The sequence below is a fragment of the Salvia hispanica genome, chromosome 4, assembly GCF_023119035.1.
Source record: "Salvia hispanica cultivar TCC Black 2014 chromosome 4, UniMelb_Shisp_WGS_1.0, whole genome shotgun sequence".
NCBI classification, from domain to species: Eukaryota; Viridiplantae; Streptophyta; class Magnoliopsida; order Lamiales; family Lamiaceae; genus Salvia; species Salvia hispanica.
This window is the reverse complement of record NC_062968.1, coordinates 27,568,000-27,587,992: the sequence shown is the minus strand read 5'-3', so window position 1 is coordinate 27,587,992 and position 19,993 is coordinate 27,568,000. Positions and strand designations below refer to the sequence as shown.

The window sequence follows — 19,993 nt, the reverse complement described above, 5'->3', positions numbered from 1 at the left end:
CAAATTGATTTAGTAATTAGTAAGTAAATACTAGTAGTATGATGTAATGTCGATAGTGTCAAGTATCAAGTAAATAAGTCATGAAACTATATTAGCTCCAAAATTTAGTGATTGCAAAATTAGAATAAAGGATTAATTATGTTGCAAATTTAAAATTCAGTGAAACTCTAGAAATTTAGAGCAAATTTAATTAAAATTAAATCAGCTTTGATTGTAGGTACAATTCAAGGACTCTGTACCTAAATTTATTTCCTTCCCTATTTGTAAATTAAAAGAAGGCGAGGAATAATAATGCAAAGCTAAATTAAGTAAACAAAATCTTCACTTTAAAAAACAAAGAAGCAAATTAAAAAAATGAAACAAATTAGCTAAAACCTAATTATTTCATAAACCCCAAATCACAATATCCTATTCTTAAACCCAATCTCAAAGAAGCCAATCAAATCATCAACATCATAGACAATCTCAACTGTAATGATCAGTAAACTCAAAAATTTGATCTTCAATCAATTCCATAGTTTAATATCGTCAAAAACAAGTCGATAACACCTTATTCGTAAACAAGAATTAATAGAAAAAATTGCAAATACAACCAAATAAATAAAAAGCGATTTTTTTAACTCACTACTCATTCAGTTGCTGGAGCTCAGCTTTCAATTGCTCGATTTTGAGCCCCATCGCCCGCTGAATCGACCCCCTCTCGCTCTCCGGCAGCCTCTGCAGCAGCCCCTCGTACAATTCCAGAACCTCGCCGACGGCTTCCCGCGCGCACTCCGCCTCTTCGTTGAAATACACGGTCTCTTTTGAGTCCATCGCCGATTCTATCTCCTCGCGAGCTTCCGCGAATTTGAGGTTGATTTTGTCGACCTCCCTGTCGGTTTCACCGCTGAATCGTCTCCAATTGTTAGGAGCATTGAAACGTGCAGCTGAATCTGCGATTCTCGGACGCCAAAATTGATGGAATTCGCGTCGATTCGAGAGAGTCGTTAGGGTTTGTACTGGAAATTGGGATTTAGGGCGTGTAGATCTTCCAATTAGGTTTCTGTGAAGGAATTTGGAGAGAGAAAGAGATGAACGACGAAGCATGTTGGTAGATTTTTCTCTCTTTTTTTTGGTTGAATTTTTGAAGCGTTTAAATTTGACGTAGTTAGTAAGCTAGAATATGATGAGAAGAAGAAGAGAACAATAAAAAGGGAGAAAATTGATTTCCGAATTTTAAATACAATAAATGGGCTATTGGGCCCAACTCTCAAATGGGCCAAGATAGCCCATTAACTAGTCGAATCCAATTTTGTATCCAAATTGATGTGAGAACGAAACGACGCCGCTTTGGTACTGTCAATCCAGTTCATTTGTTTGGATTCGCGTTCTATTTTTTTTGCTAAAAAAGGAGAGAAGGTTTGAATATTTTGCTGTTACTATAGTCTGTAATTATCTTGATTGTGCATTTCCTAATCATTAATTTGCTAGTGAACATAAAATGCAAATATGATCCTAATTAATATGTAATCCTTCCATCCATCTATACTTGTCGCATTTTTAATCGAAAGAGAAATTATATATATTACACAAAATAGATTAAGATATTTAACTCATTTTTGACAAATTGGACATTTAATATTGGATAAAAAGAGAGTACACTATATTTAAAAACGTATATTTGCATGATTACGAAAATATTCATCAATTTCATAATCTATTAACTAGTTCAAAATATCACAAAATTCTCCCAAAGATAGACAAATTCCACTAGCAAATTTGAAGTGATGCATATATTAAGATTTACATACAAAAAGGGTGCACATTGTATTCTTTCTCCAACTGAACTATGCCAAATTTTGCAGTCTCTACACTTACTTGCATAATTCTTGAATTTATATAAATATATATATGTAACAGACACTCTTCAGAATTTATACTAAACAGCTCTCACACAAAAGCAAGGTTGGATCATCATCACATGCTAAATCATTGACACAATGATAAATATAATAGAACAGCTGCAAATACATACACGGGCCATTTTTGGGCGTTCGTAGCAGCCTCAGCTTTGCCGCCAGCTGCGCTCCTCCCTCAGGCTCCGCCCTCGCCTGTACTCAATCTCCGCATCAGAATTGGACGAACCAAACTGGTATTTCCGGCCGTTTCTAGGAGCCCCCATCTTCGAGTATATGTCCTCATCATCGCTTAGGAGGGGGCTCGTTGGCAGCCCTCGCCCAGAACTGTGCTTTTCTGGGCCTTGATCTGAGATATAGAGAGAACCGATGTTATCACCAAGAAACGACGCCATAGCTAACAATTTTCTCGTTCATGAGAATTCGTTAGGGGTTTATTTTATAAGTATGATGTATAAGATTGACAATACGTATGATTGAGTATTTGAAGGATTATGCGAACAATTAAGCTGAAGAATGTGTAATCCGTCGTATAGTCTATACTTTCGTTATCAATCTAAGCTATCACCCTACGTCGATACTACCTATAAGAGACGAGCGAATTTTCAGACAAAGAATCAAACAAGCTCGGTGTAATCCAACTTAGTCTGGTTCTTGTAACTTCATACGGATTCGAAATAAGTGAAGATAGAAACAGGTAAGTATAGTTTACCTTCGAGATGAGCGAATCCTGCATTTAAGATGTTTCCGTCCCCGGATGATTTGTCGGGCGTGAGAGGGTTCATGCTGAAGGACTCATCCGACACGTTTGATATCTCGACATAATGTGTTGTGGTGACGATTTCGTCAGCACTGAATCCAAAAGAAGCCCTATAAGCTTCCAGTTCCTCAGGATCAGGTTTGGGAACTTTTGGCTGCCTGTTTTGGTGGCCATTTCCGGCATTCGAGTAAGCATCCGTTTCTCGGGAGACGCTTATCCGACCACCGGAATGAGAAAGCGACGACTGGTCGAGGTAGAACTGCGCGAACGTCTCGGGGCAGAAGAAATTGGAATCCTGGCGCGATTTTCCGGCACCGCCGGCCTCGATCGCGATATACCGGCCCGACCCGGATTTTGAGTACACAGGCTCTTTCGAAGGGATCGAAGGACTCCAGTGAGAGGGGAACTCCTTCTCGGGCGTTCTAGAAACAGGCGATCTGAGGGCACTGGCTGGGCTTCCGGGGTAGAGCGAATACGTGGAGTGAAGATCATTTGCAGCGAAGTAACTGTGCTTATCAGCGCCTTTCATATTGGCGGACGACGACAGGAAATGGGCGTAAGGCACGTCGGGTGAAGACGGAGTAGTCAAATGCGCCAACTCAGGCGGAGGAGTTAAAGGAGCTGTAGATGGCTCGGTTGTGAAAGTCGAGAACACAGGAGGAGATACCAGCTGCGTCTCGTGGGCGTATGGACCTGTGACAAACATAGTAGACGACGGATTACCGGGTGAGTTGGCAGACAAGAAACAGCTGGGCGACTGAGCTGTAGACTGGAGTGCGGAATTTGAGAAGGAAGCAGGCGAAGACGGAGGAGCATAAAGTGATTGAGGGATTCCAGTTGTCTGATTAGGCAGTCCAACGGCTTGAGGCCCGTTTGGCTGATTCGACGCTTGGTTGCCTTCGGGCATTCTTGATGCAGGCACGATCCGTTTCCCACCTTTATTTTTACCAAAACAAGAAAGTCCAGTCCAACAACCTCCCCACCTCTTGCGCTACAAATAAAGTAAATAGTTAGCCATAAGGTGAAATTAAACAAAGGAATGCTTTAAAGGGGAACATAATCAGATCCACAATTTGTGGAAATATGATTCTAACAAATGAATCTAAGCAGAGAATCTGTATGAAATAGGCATCTTTCAAGGCATGGACTATGTGAACTAAGGAAAATTTACCATTCTCAGTGAATGTAACATTTTCTGTATTAAATATAGCCGCTTACAGCACAAAAACGCGGATCTAAAACAAATTAACTGATGATTTGAAGAAAAATAGACGCCAAGTTATACGCAATACAGAATTACAGTCAGATTCGAAGCACCAACTGCGCATTGATCCACGTGGCAGAAGTTAAAATGGCTATTTCTAAAGGCGCTCACTTCGGGATGCCAACTCAATAACTAAGATGAAACCTTTTCTTCTTTGGTATCTTTATGAATTAAGGAAATACTATGCAACATTCCATTTTCCGAGTCTTTATCAGTATAATCATGTCATTACACAAGTAAACGATTAGGCCATTGGCGGTTCTACAGTATCTAACACAACACCATACTAGTGGCTCGATAACTAGAACGAAAGAAGCATAAATACAGCTCCACACAGGTCACGATAACAAAAGCTTCAAAGCAAGACCGTGCAGTAATTTTTCACATCTTTTTGCCCCAAGCATGCAATCAATCGAAGGCGGAAACATGAAAATCATTGGGTTCATAATGCAATATACCCGAGATGCCCGTGCTTGCTGCGGCTGCAGAAACCTTATCTGCTCTGACGCCATGGGCAAGTCGGCTTTGAGGGCACAATGCAACAAAATCCTTTTCGCCAACAGCTTCTGATTCAATAGTATCCACCTACTCACAAATTGCAAAGGGACACTTTGGAACTCTTTTACCTCCTCTCTGTGATTCAAAACACAACCAAATTAGAAATCAAGAACACTGAACAAACATGCTAAAAGCTCTAAAAATGTTATTTACATAAATCAACCAGCATCATTTACCTAATTTATAGAACTGGCCAACAAAGTAAGTTCCAAAGAATCAACTTATTTTAACCTTTGTTTTTGGATTTTACTCTAAACCTTAAAACTCCCACAATAGAAGCTCAAATACTTCCAATTCAAGCCCATCCAGATATTGGAACTTGTCATTGAGTTTTTGTCAGATGCAACAACAAATAATTCCATTCCAATTTTGGACTCAAATATATGCATAAATTTTAGTTTCAAAATATGATGAAAGCGACCCCACTACAAATAAAAAGAATAAAATTCCTGTTGTCACCAACAGCAAGAATTTTCCAAGGATGACAATACTCACCTACCCTCCAACATCACTCATTATCCAAACAACATCAACAATAAGTAAAACTCCAAGCTTCAAACTTTAATCTTTTTTTAACAAAATGCAAAAAACCCATTTCAATAAACACGAAAACAGCGAGGCCCATCGAATCAAAACTACCAAAACGGAAATACAGGAGACGAATTTCACTACCTGAGCTGAGAAAAACGCCTCACATTTCCATAGCTGAGATCTGTAGAAGAAGCTCAGTGATAGTCGGCAAATGAAGAACGATTCTGTGTGAATGTGTGAGAGAGAGAGGGGGAAAGGGAGAAAAGCAATGGCTAGATCTAATCTGTGTAATCTGTAGGCTGGTTTCTCTCTTTTTTTGTTCTTTTCGATTGATTGTTGTGTTTGCTAAAACTGCTTTTCTTTTTTCTCCTTTTTGTAAAAATAAAAAGAAAAAGGATGATGAGTGACGTGGGGATTTGTGATTGGTTGGTTTTGCATGTGGGAGAATCAATAATTCTTTTTTTACCTTTCTTTTTCACTCGAGGGTTAAATTTAATTTATCTTTTAATTGTGTGTATAGTACTGTATCAATATTTTTCTTTTGGAATATGTATAATACGTAAATGTTACAGCAACAAGATCCTAATATTTTGTAGTATTAAATACCACTATGGCATACAATAAATGTAAGTATGTTACATGGTGCAAAATAGTACAAACAAAATCTTCATTACATTGAACGTGACACTACATAGAAATAAATTGAAGTGTATATATGTCATATTCGATGTATTTTTCTCTTCAATATGAGAAAAGGATAATTTAACTTTGGATGATTGTCACATAGCTATCACGTGGGCCGAAGGCCCATTTTGTTTTGGATTGAGGCCCAAACCGAATTGAAATGGAGTAGTAATTTTATTTTTCAATTTCTTAGTAAGCCATAAAAATTACTCACTAGTTACGTACTTTTATTTCTATTTCTATTTCTATTTCTATTTCTATTTCTATTTCTATCTTTACTATTCGTCTCATATTTTATTAATTTTGTACTATAATCTATATTGCCCGTTATTATCTAAAAAAAATGTGAAGTTGTTAACGAACATTCATTGGGGTACATTTTCCGTAAAAAAAAATGAGTATAAACTATATTTTCCCTTTTTATCTAGCATTACTAAATTAGTAACATTATTATTTCCTCTTTATTCGAAGAAATTATTAGTTCCAATATAGAAAAAAGTGCAATGGATGTTATGATGCAAAGAATCCATGACAAGAAGATTATGATCTTTGACTGTAGTCATAGCCATGTGAGAGTTGAAATATAAATCATGGCTTGTTTCCTTCTTGTTCCCCACTTTCTTGCATTGTATAATTTGTATGGTCGAATTTGATGTTTGATTTTTATCATTTTATTACTTATAAATTTTTCATCTCTAAAGAATTTTAATAGAATAAATTCTTGTAAGAGGATACTAGTTGGCTAACTCTAAATGAGATTTTTCATAGACAAGATCCTAACTACTCCCTCTGTCCCGCTTTTTAGCAGTCTCATTATCTATATTATTGTCTCTCTTATTTTACCAGTTCTCTACTTTAACTATTTTTTATCATTTTTATAAAAAGATGGCAGAAAAGTCAATGGGACTGCTAAAGTGGGACGGAGGGAGTAAAAGTTATAATGCATCCTCGAATCATGTTGCATAAAGATGGCATATGTAGTATGCGCAATGCCATTGGTCGAGGAGGGCGCATGATGTGCACGCTCACAGTTTTACACGCATAACTGTGTTACACGCTGTGTCGAAGACTCTGCAACGTTGTGTAACACACTGTGCGCATACTCTGAATGTAATATTTTCGCAACGTTGCACGTGGTCTTATAACATTCATGTGCAAGTCAAGAGTCCATGTACCAACATGATGTTTTGGGTGAATGTGAGCAAATGGGGCCTCATCTCCACATTGATCCACAAAATTTCATCACCAAAACACACACACACACTCACACCTTGAAAAAGTGCCAAATTTATGTCTGGTTAGTGGTTACATGGATGTATAAACATTGTGGTGTTTATTTAAGTATACATGGTCCCATTTCTTGAATATCAGAATTAATGTTGGTCCATGAATTATTGAAGCTATGATATTTTTCAATGTTTTTTTCCATGGGAAAAATGACATTAATATATCTTCTCATGTCTGCAAAAGTATCAATAATTTTCTTAGAACAAGCAAATTCGAATCGGAAAATGTCTGTAATAACAAAACATGATTAAATTGTAACAAGAGCAAAATCCAATTTTGAGACACTAAAACTGTACAAAAACAAAAGCTAATTTGCATAATGCAGATCCAAATCCAAGAAAATAAATCACTAATTTCCCTAATACTAACAAAATAAAACTCCCTCAAAAAAACATCATCAATCAGCTATGATTTGAGGACTGTTTCATCAACGGCTGAGATGAAGTTTTCCCGGTCTCCTCTGGCTGGCTCTTCACCTCCATCAGCAGCGCCACCACCTCCTTCATCGTCGGCCTCTCCCCCGGCGATGAGTTCACGCAGAACATCGCTATCCCGAGCGTCTGCAGCATCTCCTGCACCATCTGGTCCGGCAGCTCCTGCAGCTTCGAGTCTAGCACCGACACTGCTGGCTCGAAGCTCCCCATCTTTTTCCTCACCCACTCTACGATGTGCAGCCCGTCCCCTACCTGTGGCTCCACCGCGCTTCGCCCGCTCAGTATCTCGAGCAGCACCACTCCATAGCTGTACACATCGCTCTTCTCCGTTATGTTCACCGTGTATCCATACTCTGCATAAATCAATCAATCAATCAATAAATAAAAGTGACACATAACATAAACAAGAAACATGATCAAACACGTCTGTGCAGTCGACAATCCGAACAATTATTCCAACAAAAATTGAACTATTTATAATAAACAAGAAACATGATCAAACATTATTCCAAACTATACATAAACAAGAAACATGATCAAACATTCAAGAAATAGAGTGACAACTAAAATTGAACTATACAAAGGCAATAAACATGATCAAACATCAAAACAACACAAAGGCTAAAGAAAATGTTCGATTACGGGACTTGCCTGGCGCGATATATCCATAAGAGCCGGCGACTCTGGACATTGCCTGGTGGTAAGTAGGCGAGCTCATGAGCTTCGCGAGGCCAAAATCCGCCAAATACACCTCGTGCTTGTTATCCAAGAGGATGTTGTTGCACTTGACGTCGCGGTGGAGGATGGCGGGCAAGCAGTCGTGATGTAAGTACGCGAGCCCCTGGGCCGACCCAACCGCAATCTTATACCTCGTCTCCCAATCCAACTGCCGATTGTTCAACAACAGCTGCTGCAAGTTCCCATTAGGTATGTAGTTATACAACAAGAGCTTCACACTTCTATTAGAGCAATAGCCAAGCAACTTCACAATATTCCTATGCCTAATGTGGCCAAGAATCTGTATCTCAGCTGCAAACGAGTCGTAGATACTCTCATCCTCCCGGTTCCTCGTCTTCCACAGCTTCTTCACCGCGATCACCTCCCCATTAGGCATCTCCGCCTTGTACACCACCCCCGAGCACCCCTTCCCAAGCACGTTCTCGTCCCTCAAACACCCCAAAATGTCCTGCACCGAGAAGTTAAGCTTCTGGAACGGGATGAACGTCCACGGATACGAGAAGTCCTCCTCCCCTGCCCCACCCGACAAGCCCGGCTTATGATCCACAACATACCTATGATGGTTTCTAGCAACAATAATCCAAACCGCCACAACCGACATCAACACAGACACCAAGACCACGGCCACAAGCGCGATGGTCCTGGCCGACCTCAACCCGTTCCTAACCCTAAACCGCGACGAACAAGTGATTCCATCCACAGACTCGCACAAATGGGGATTCTCAAGAAACGACTCCACGGTTAAGGTCCTAAAAAAAGGCGTCACCGGGACAGGGCCGGAGAAGTTGTTATGCGAGACGTTGAGGCTAGTCAGGCTAGTTAAGGCGCCCAGCACCGTGATCCTCCCGGACAACATGTTACGCGACAGATCAAGAGACTGGAGCTGCCTCAAACCCGACATTGTCTCGGGAATCTCACCGGTGAATCGATTACAACTTAAATCTAAACTGATTGTCAAACTAGCTAAGTATCCCACCACATCAGGAATCACACCAGATAAACTGTTGCTACTCAAATCAAGCAAAGTGATCTTCTGTAGATTCCTCAAAGAGCTAGGAATCTTTCCAACTAACAAATTATTATTCAAGATAAGCTTATTCAAGTAACTGAAATTGCCAAATGTGGAAGGAATCTCACCACTGAAGCTATTACTACTCAAATCAAGCTGCTCCAAGTTAACTAAATTACCTAACTCTTCCGGTATCGCTCCGGTCATGTAGTTGTTATGCAAATCCAAGAGCTCTAACACGGTCGCGTTAGCAATCTCACGGGGCAAACTCCCCTCGAAACGATTCATGTAGAGATCGAGGAACACGAGATTCTGCAGCTGCCCAATCTCCTTCGGTATCTGCCCCGTGAGCTGATTCTCCCCGAGCCTCAGCCTCACGAGGGACTGACACGTTGCCACTGCGCGCGGCAACGTGCCAGTAAGCGAATTCCCGAGAAGCATAAGCTTGTTCAGCTTCTCCAGCTTGAAAATCTCCTCAGGTATGTTCCCAGTGAGCCTGTTTCTGGAAAGGTCCAGCGCGTAGAGCTCAGTACAGTTACCGAACTCTGGCGGGATCATTCCAGAGACAGAATTCCCCCAGAGGAAAAAGCTCTGGAGGTAGTTCAGTCTGCCAACCTGCCAGGGGATGGCCCCTGACAGCTGGTTCTTGTCCAGCTGCAGAGCGATCAGACTGCTGCAGTTGGACAGCTCTGGCGGGATGGGTCCCGCCAGAGCGTTGTCTGAGAGGTGCAACTGTTCCAGGACTTGTAGGAGCCCGAGCTCCCCGGGGATTTTTCCGGAGAGCTCGTTGGCGGAGACGTCGAGCACGACGAGATCGGTGCAATTTGCGAGGGCGGCTGGGATGTCCCCGGAGAGGGAGTTTCCCCAGAGGAGCATGCTGGTGAGTTTCTTTAAGCGGCCGAGTTGCGGCGGGATTTCGCCGGAGAGCTTGTTCATGTGGAGGTAGAGGTTGCGGAGCTCGGATAAGTATCCGAGCTCCGGGGGGATGACGCCGGAGACGTCGGTGTCGTATAAGGCTAGGGTTTGGAGGTTTGTGAGGTTGCCGAGGGAGGGGGGGATTTGGCCGGAGAGGGAGGTGGCGGCGGCGCCGAGGGTGGTGAGGTTTTGGAGGAGGCCTAAGGAGGAGGGGATTTCTCCGGTGAGGAAAGGGTTGCCGCCGATGCGGAGCTGCTGGAGGGATAAAAGAGAGCCGAGGTGGGGTGGAACGGTGCCGTTTAGGAGATTGTCTTGAAGGCAGAGGATTTGGAGGGAGGAGAGGGAGGAGAAGGAGGCGGGGATGGGGCCGGTGAGGCGGTTGGAGTTGAGGTAGAGGAATTGGAGGGAGGAGAGGGCGGAGAGGGAGGAGGGGATGGGGCCGGAGAGGGAGTTGGAGGAGAGATTGAGGAGGGAGAGGGAGGAGAGGGCGGAGAGGGAGGGGGGGATGGGGCCGGAGATGTTGGTGGAGGAGAGGTTGAGGAGGGAGAGGGAGGAGAGGGAGGAGAGAGAAGGGGGGAGGGAGGAGAGGTTGAGGAAGGTGTTGGGGATGGAGAGGGAGATGACTCTTTGGTGAGGGGAGCATGTGATGCCTTGCCATGCGCATGGGGTGGCCGCGGCGGGGTCCCATGTGGAGAGGATTGGGGAGGAGGATTTGTAGTATGGGTCGGCCGCCGCGATGAGGGAGAGGAGGGCTTCCCCGTCTGACGATAAAGAACGGCTACTTTGCGCAATGGCAAGGAAGAACAAGAATAATATGAGGGTTTTTGGTAGTGGTTGTGGTTTAGTCTCCATTTGAATATGGTTTAGTTCAGTGGTGGTGCTAGGGGAGAGCATGCATGTGGGGGCAAAATTATGCATGTGATGACAAGGAAGGGGATGTGTTTTGATGGGATTTTAGTTTCCTGGTGGTTGGCCGGAGCGCCGCCGTGGGGGAGGTGGAGGGGTTAGTGGAGAGGGCCATTGGTGGCCGGCATTTTTGGTGATTTTGTGGAGGGAGATGGGGGAGGTTTGAGTTGTGAGTTTCCTTTATCTTTGTGCAAGGGAAGTTTTTTAAATGTTGGGTGAGTTTCTCAAGGGGGGGATTATTTTAATTAATGGTTTGAAGTTGATTAATTTAGAGATTAGGGTACAAATGATTATTAATGGCTCTTGCTTCCTGGAGGCTGTCATTTTTCTAGTCTTGGGTTTCTCTTTTTACCCTTTGTGGTTGAGATTGGATTTTCTTCTATTTTTTGAAATTTAATTGTTTACTTGGACGACATTTGTGTAATACTTATGAAATATATTTGTTTGATTCTATTTTTGATTTGGATGTATTGAAAATATGAATAGTCTACAATACGAGTCCTCATAGTATTTGTGGTGTATATTTATTTCTTTTAGATAATCAAGGTTTTTTCCTCAATAACTACATATATTTTGAGGTAAAAAGTGAGTATAACTATAAATAAATAAAAAGCGATTATTGAAGAGGAGATTTTGGTCAAAAAGAGATGATTACTGAATGAATTATCAGTACTTGCTAATACATTTACGAAGGTCCTTTATAGGTTAACAATTTCATGTCCAAAAATCACATTTAACTTTAATTTAAAAATTAAATGATTCCAATTTCCAAGTAATTTTTGTCCTAATAGAAAATTTACCCTGGGGTGGGTTAAATTGCCTTGGGAATAGAAGATTTGATGATAATATATGAGAGAGAGATATAGAGGCATATAGGGGACTGTGAAAGGCAAAATAAAGGATTGGATTAAGCAGCCAATTACTATGTCTTTTACATTCTAAATGTCATTGTATAAGCAAATTTTAATTTAATTGTAAAAATGACCTGTCAAAAAAACTTACTTATATGACTAAGTGTGGGCGTGGATAAAGAGGAAACCTTAATTAGATTCTCAATTTTTTTACTGTGGTTATTGAATTTGATTTACTGTGTGTGGTGATTTTTGATTATCGAGGAAGGTTAGTGGGTGCGTTTTGGGAGTAGGGCTCACTAAAAAATTACAAAGGTCACATGACTAAGAAAGCTTATTTATTTTCGTAAATAAATAAATATTGGAGTAGTACGTACATTTTGTATGTAAGAAATTTTAAATAAAAATCGCAAAATTAAGTAAGTTATAACGTTTTGCTTATTTTACACAGTATTAGTATTTGTCTTGTTTTATATTTAATTTAATTAATTCTGAAATATTAAAATTTATTGATCTAATCAACTTTATAAATTTCATACTAATATTTAAGTCCGATTTGTTCTTAAATTTTTAAAAGTAATAACGTCAATACAATTTTAAGTGTGAGAAACGAACTAAACGTATACTCATGTTATAGGAGTATCTTAGTGTATAGTATATATTTATTATCACGTCGTTATTTAACTGAAATACTTGTATTTCTCCTGGAAAACAATTACTCAATTAGGAGTACTACTATAGTAAAAATAATTATCATATGAGTATATATTTAGGGGGCAATTAGGTAAATAAATTCAAAACGGTAGGGTCTTGACATTTCTTTACCTTCGATAGTTTTAGCTTCTCAAAATGTTCTCAATAATTAATCAGTGTGCCACTAAAATTTGATAATGCCTCATGATGAGTTGAATATATACTAGTATAAGTTTAGAGTACGAAATTTCAATTTTTTTTTAAAATATGTCAAAATTTCCTTCCTTCAATCGAGATGTAAACATTGGGAAATTTAATTATTTCTCTTTTTAAACTGCAATTTGTTATTACTTGTTTTCATTAAAATTGAGTTATAGTTAGTCTTAGCGTAAACTGACTATAGTATATTTTGTAAGTGGATTAAGCATTGAAATTAATAGAGAGTCATGGATATTAGTGTGTGGAAATTAAATGGATCGATTAATACTGATTATTCTATCTTAACAGCTCACGTCAAAACCAATATTGTATCTGCATTCGCATAAAGAAAACAATTTATTTGCAAGTATTGGAATCAGATTTCATATCTGAGCCGCTTAATTGACACTACCATTATTTTTTTCTATTTTATCTAATTATATATTTAACAATTATTATTAATGTTATTAATTTTACAAATTAAAAATCAAAGCGTGGTTTACTTATTTATTTGAAATCATAGATAAAATCGACAATCAATACTAAGTGATTCTAGGTACTCCATAATCTTCAATATCATTCAGATCTATCAATTCAATTATTGGTACGTTTAAGCTATGTAAATTAATGGCATTTATATCGTTGTAGACATGAGTTTCGATCTCACTCAATCCATACAACTATGAAAATCTCATACTAATTCATTAAGATTTCATCTGACAATATTTTTTTTTCTAATTAAAAAGCTTAAAATCTTTCCTTGATATTGAAGTTAGATAGGAGTAATATTTATCTTGTTAATTCAAGATTTCTAGGGATTAAATGTGCATCAGTTCTAAATTTCTAATCATATTGAAAATACTAATGTTTTGTGTAACATTTATAGATAAAACCAACCTAACCTTTATAGATTTCATATAGTATAACTTAAAATCTGAATTTGAAATCCTAACTTATTTACAAGACAAATAGAGATATCAAAATTGATCTCGTGTGTGTTGGTTTAGTGATAGAAATATAGAATGGTTAATGTCCGAGATCAAATTAAGATTACCCGGTGGCGTGTTCAGTCACCGACGATATAATTGTAAATTTATTGATTTTCATTATTGAAAAATAATCAATAAATTTACAAATATCGAAGTAATAATTATGAACATAATGTTAACAGTACTTTGTAAACAAATATATGGATAAAAAATACTTAATTCCACGAAATTATCACCTTGATCTTCAAAATGAAAAAATATCACACATGATCTTTCGTTATTGAGTTACATTTAAGCAATACCTTTGGACATATTTGCTACATTATGTTAACTAAAAATGTAAATTAGAATTATGTTGAGTGCCACTAGTGTTACGCTCTATTTAACTAGTATTATACGTTAGCATAATGAAAACCAAAATAAATTTAAGCCCAAACAAAATCTTGTGAAAAATCTTCATCAATAATCCACAATGCATATAACTTTCAACAACACCATGAAAAAGGGGAAATTTCAACATAAGTGGAAGTGGCCATGCAATAAAGTATATGAAAATAATGAGAAAAAAAAAACATCCTTTAGCAGAAAGTCATATTAGTAGCTACACTAAAATTAATACTAGCTTTTGATTTCTAATATAATTGGTTTTTGATTCATGGAGCCCCCAACCTACTTAATTTAGCCTATGATTCTAGTTTTATATATAGTTCATTTGCCAACTTTCTTAATAAAACAATCCACTAAATTTGGATTTATATAATTTAAGGAGACATGAAGACAACAAAAAGTTAGGTAACATTATGCCTGTGTCCCTTGTGAGTAATTCAAACAAATTTAAATATAATAATTTTTTTATAGAAATCATTTAGATTAACATAATGACTTTTTGTTTACAAAAAGATACTCCAGTACATTGGATTCTAAGGTGTCTAGTTTTTTCTTAAGAATAGTATTCATCTTAATTACTATAAAATTAAGTCAAATTCTTGTCTGTCAAGTTTAAAAATAGAATATTAACTTACGTAATTTTAATTATTTTCAATTGTCAAAACAATGTTGTATAATTAAAAAGGAAAAGAAAAAATAACACCATTGTTTAATTTTGCACATCTTATAAGACATTGCTTTATACATAAATGAGACAATTGAAAAAAATTAAAACTTCAGGATATGAAATTCAGTTTTCAAACATATTATGGCTTACTACTAAAATTTAAATAAATTTTGTAATTTTTCAATAGCTATTATCCCATTTTGTTTATTTTTACCCTCTTTTGTTGGTAGAGAAGACCCTTGATTGAGCTTAAAGAATTTTTTTTTTCTTTTTTTCTAGTTGGATTTGAGTAAAGACAACTTCAAGCTCCAAACAATACCAGATAACTTTTCTTATTTCATTTTCATTTTTTATAAGATTCTGCTTTGAGCCAAGATATTCTAGTGTCACATCACATTCAGATGCAGTAAGATCCAAGTTACAAAATAAAAAGAGTGTAAATTTTTTAACAAAATTATTTCAAAGTCAATTGTGGATTCCACAATCCAAGCCAGCATAAACGTGCATACCAAACAAATAAACATGTTATCAATTTTTTTTCAAACATAAACAACCCAAACATCATCATCAACCACATCAGATCAAGTTTAGATGCAAAAAATTGTTTTCATGAGGGCTATATATTCTAAACTTATTCCGAAATTTCAAGACAATAAATTTTCTATGTTGAACATGCTCAAAACATCAAATGACCTTCGAATCTCAGACTGAATCAACTTTGAAGAGTTCAATAGAAACTTACAACAAAGAAGTGATTAGGATAAAAAACTACCACATTTCATGCAAAAAAATAAGAACTGCGGAAGGGGTTTTTTTGCACGGGTCAGCTACTGAGAACCCCTTCTCGTCTCCGTTCCAACAATAGCCGACTTATTTGGATTGTGATGACTGTCATCTTGATGAACACCTCCTCAGCATGTTGAATGAGGAAGGAGAGGAGTTCATTCGAGACAGCCCTCCATCCTTTTTTTTTCTTTCTCAATGATGGTTCTTGTTCCACCCGGATTTCTAGAGTCAAGGATTGAGCTCGTTTTCTCTCTCGAACTTGAACCATTGCCAGTTGGCATAGAGCTTCTCTTCGTCTCCAAATGGCAGGCCGTCCATGGAATAATTGCAAGTCGTTTCATTGCCCACATTATCAAAATTTTAACGGGTGCGTGCATAACTATATTGCACTTGCTCGGGGAAAAATATCATGAAACAATTTCAATTTTTTTAAATTTGACTACCAATCATTGGAATTTTGTTTGAAAATGACCAAAATTAATCAATTCGTGATTTACTGGAATAAAACATTACAATTTTTATGAGGTAAAACAAAATTTTGAAAAATCTTTGAATTTACTAATGATCTTTGGTTCGTTGAGTGTGAATCTAAGAAAAAACCTCCAACAGTAAAATGCAATTTATAAATAAAAGGAAAAGATGTCTCATAGACTTCAATTAGGTGGCTATGAAAACAAGCCATAGATTATCTCTCATGTAAATTCAAACATAAAAGTGTCTAAAAGAACAAGCTTGATGTAGTGAATCAGAACGCAGAAAGTAACTAACTTGAGAGCAGAGAACAAAAAGGACTTGTCGATCCTACAGCAACAAAGAACAGCCTCAAAATGCCCAAAAATGCTAGAGTCGAAAAAACCTAGTTCATCCTTCTGATGAGCTCGTTGATATAGTCTTCGCGGTTTCCAGCATCTCCTCCTTCAACATAGTGATTCCTCTTCCTCTGCAGACCACCCAGGGGTGCGGAAAGTTGGAACGGCCAGAGGAAGTTGTTGGCTTCCTTAAAGTGGGGTCCGACAGTCAAGATCTCGTGGATAAGATCTTCGATGCAGATGATTCCGTGTTTGCCAAGGGTCTGGAATGCAAGATGGGCATCAGAGAAAATACTAAAAGAATGTGGATAAGTAGTGAACGGAATAAACTAACCTGCTCAATGATAGAGTTGTCTGTCAAGGCAATGCGCTGCTTGTTCACCTTGCCGAAACCCCTCTTGTATATCAGTTCTTTCACACTCTTCAAGTTCGGGTACCTGAAAGCGAGAGAGCATTCTAAGTTGTCGGCAAACTTGTTGCGAGTGAGGCATTAGTATTTAGAAGCATACCCGAAAGTCACATAGGGTTCAACCCTGTGCAACATGTTCACTGTTGCCTTGTTAACTTTTAGGAACACTCCATTGAAAATCTGCACCAAAAGTTAGAACGTGAATTAGAGTTATAGCATGAAATAAGATCATAATTGAGTTTCATGAAAACAGTATCTATCTAATCACCTGGCGAAGACGCAACAGCTGCAAAATTTTCTTCGTCGTGGGGTGCATGGCATTAATACTGAGGGATCAAGACAGAAAGACATCTAAGTTAGACAACATAAATAAAAAATAATCGTATCAGTCTACATAACCAAATGGTCGTACCCACGAATACGAATGATGAACAGCAACTTGGCTTCAGGGTTCACATAGAATCCTCCCTTCAACCTAGCCTCACGTTTCAGCTGAATGAGCTCCCTTTCCTGAGTCACCAACAAACAACACAAAGTTAAGTAAGCAAAACCAAACAGTAACATAACCCACAGCAGATAGCAAAAGTCTCTAATAACAAACCTGTGCAGCGTATTCCTTGGCATAGTCCTTAGCCCTGTTGTATATCAGCTTCCTGTTTGCAGACTTCTTTTCCTTGAGTGCTGCAGCCTCCTGCTTTTTAACCAAGGCCCATTCCTCGGCTCTCTTCTGTTTCTTCAAAACAGACTCCGGAACGATTTGTCCTCCCTTTTCGGCCATCCTACCTACACCAAAATAACATACAAAAAAACTAAGCTCATTACTCCTACGAATTATAAACCCTTCTCTTCAAATACGCAACCCAAAAATTGCAACTAGCAAAATCCATTCAAAATTAAACTAACACCATAAGCAATTTTTGCAAACATGAGTCCCTAATACTATATAATTTCTTTATTTCTATTGGATATCAGCTGCCAATACATTATCAATAAAATAAAGCAATAGATAGATCAGGCCATAGAAGAAAGCCATTTCAATTTTCTCCATTTTGTAATAGACAATCACAGATATCAACAAACTCAAAAAGACCCAACCTTTTAACATTTTAGTGCTATTCCGCTACATTTATGATTCAAAAAATTGCACATACATCTTTATTAGCATTCCAGCAAACATGAATTTGGATTGAGCTTCAAAATTTAATGAAGAAACAAAGGGCATAATCATAAGTCATTTCGAATAAGCATATTGATCCATATATTAACTTATTGTGCAGTCATTATTCCAGAAAGAAATGCAAACTAGTAATTCGAAACTGCAATAAAAAAAAACCTCACTTCAATCGTCGCTGAAAACACAGAATAAGACCTAAAGGAAGTAAAAAGAAGTAGCAGAAGGAAGGAGAGGAAGCTAACCTTGATGATGATGGAGCGGCGCTGCTGGTGATGGATGGATGAATGAAAATTAGGGTTCTTTTGTTTTCCCCTTTATATATTCCCCTAATTTCTTTTTTCCTTTTTATTTCTTAGTCGAGCGAGGCCCAATTAATTTGGGTCACTCATTTAAGCCCAAGCGATTATTTATACTACTCCTATGTTTTATGGGTTGTTTTAGTTGAATTTCGACTAATTATAATACCGCTCAAAATTATGTGTTTTTGACTCTTTTTTATTCAATTGATCTCCTAATCCACTCTTCCTACTCTAACCATATTTCACATCTCACAATATAATAAAATAATATTATAATTATGACCAATTTTAACAAGTGATGGTGGATTATTTTATTGCATTGTGAAAGGTGGAGTAGGGTTGGAATAGGAAGAGTGGATTAGGAGATCCTCTTTGCTTTTTTACTCCCTCTGTTCTATAAAACAAAGACTTTTATAATAATACTACCTAAATTTTCCATTACTGAAAGCTAATGCCTCATTAGAACAACCGAGGAATGTACTAATACGGTGATATGGTGGGCTCTACAACCTAACGAGAAGCTCATATAAGGTTGGGGTTCTATTTCGACCGAGTAGAGACGTCTAAGAACCTGCTTTTGGCACTTGGCAGCTACAAATGGCTCACATTCTAACATAAACCATTGTTTTGCGTGCTCCTTGTAGCCAAACTCAATGTGGTTCACATATGCCTACAATTGAATATTTTTTCACCAAGTTTAATATAAAATCATGCTATAAATCTTTTCCAAAATCTATACATATATAAAAGGCGAGTTTTAACCTTATTTTGAATTTTTATGAATTTTGGGTACAAATTTAAATATTAACAAATGTAGGGTGTAAAGTTGGATATTTGCATTGACATTATAAACCCCATAAATTCAGTAACCGTTGCATAATGAGAAATCCCATGAATTAACCGTTGCATTATGAGAAACCGCTGCACACCTAATCAATTACATTATTAGTATATGATTACAATATTTAGGTGTTCATAAAACTATTGCAGAAACCGCTGCATTATGCGTAACCATTGAAATTCAATTTTGAATTCAAAATTTTAACCACTGATAAATTGCAATATTAACCACTAATAAATTTATGGCTGCTAATTGGTTAATGTCTAGACATTTCTTTATTTTTTTGTCTATAAATAGTGCGTGTTATTTGCATTCTTTTTACTCACTTACTCACTTCCTCATTGCTTGCATAAAAAATTCTTTAGGGTTCTTGCTCTTTTACCAAAAGTAGTATATTTATATTCATCTATTTATTTACTCTTTTTGTTTGATTATTACAAGATTCATATTGTGATATTATAGAGGCTGTGAACGGATGCATATGACCATGCACAGCTGTGAACGGATGCATGGAATGCTATTATGGATCTAAGGGGGTTCATGGAGTGTTATGATGGAGATGCGACACATGAGATCAAGATAGGAGCTATGTGGAATCTAGTTTGTTAGGTTGGTTGTAACTGACTCGGTGCAGCCTCTTGCACTTGATTTTTGAGTTAGTATAAGAGTTAGTTTTGTAGCTCTAGTGTGGTAGTTACTTGTATTCTCCATATTCACATATTGTAAAGATTAGAGTTCATTGAATAAAAGAAGCTACGTTCTTCCCCCTATCTTCTCTCTCACTCACAAAACAGAGACTCAATCTTCTATCTTCAACAATTGTTTTACGTTATGTTAGTTCATATTTAAATTTTATTTTTTGTTAGTTTTGTTTTAATATCTTATGTCTTAGCTATAACAATTCTTTTT

General features: G+C 37.7%; 4 protein-coding genes across 4 annotated transcripts; all 4 read right to left on the bottom strand.

Annotated features, from left to right (window-relative positions):
- Positions 1-482: 482 nt before the first annotated feature.
- On the bottom strand, positions 483-1,168 carry LOC125223480 (embryogenesis-like protein). The gene has a single exon (XM_048126650.1). It carries the CDS (start codon positions 1,084-1,086, stop codon positions 625-627), a length of 462 nt encoding a protein of 153 aa, XP_047982607.1. The 5' UTR covers positions 1,087-1,168; the 3' UTR covers positions 483-624.
- A 576-nt stretch (positions 1,169-1,744) lies between these two features.
- Positions 1,745-5,341, bottom strand: LOC125217923 (uncharacterized protein At1g76660-like). The gene is made up of 4 exons (XM_048119497.1): positions 5,150-5,341; positions 4,378-4,552; positions 2,608-3,646; positions 1,745-2,244 (listed from the first exon to the last, which is right to left on the bottom strand). Exons 2-4 carry the CDS (start codon positions 4,429-4,431, stop codon positions 2,045-2,047), a joined length of 1,293 nt encoding a protein of 430 aa, XP_047975454.1. The 5' UTR covers positions 4,432-4,552; positions 5,150-5,341; the 3' UTR covers positions 1,745-2,044.
- Positions 5,342-7,190: 1,849 nt separating this feature from the next.
- LOC125185387 (LRR receptor-like serine/threonine-protein kinase RGI5) lies at positions 7,191-11,130 on the bottom strand. Its single transcript, XM_048081912.1, has 2 exons — positions 8,065-11,130; positions 7,191-7,766 (listed from the first exon to the last, which is right to left on the bottom strand). The coding sequence occupies exons 1-2, from the start codon at positions 10,991-10,993 to the stop codon at positions 7,381-7,383; spliced, it is 3,315 nt and encodes a 1,104-aa protein (XP_047937869.1). The 5' UTR covers positions 10,994-11,130; the 3' UTR covers positions 7,191-7,380.
- Positions 11,131-16,179: 5,049 nt separating this feature from the next.
- LOC125224087 (60S ribosomal protein L7-4-like) lies at positions 16,180-18,283 on the bottom strand. Its single transcript, XM_048127436.1, has 7 exons — positions 18,187-18,283; positions 17,372-17,553; positions 17,183-17,280; positions 17,039-17,096; positions 16,871-16,950; positions 16,696-16,798; positions 16,180-16,624 (listed from the first exon to the last, which is right to left on the bottom strand). Exons 2-7 carry the CDS (start codon positions 17,546-17,548, stop codon positions 16,409-16,411), a joined length of 732 nt encoding a protein of 243 aa, XP_047983393.1. The 5' UTR covers positions 17,549-17,553; positions 18,187-18,283; the 3' UTR covers positions 16,180-16,408.
- Positions 18,284-19,993: the final 1,710 nt, after the last annotated feature.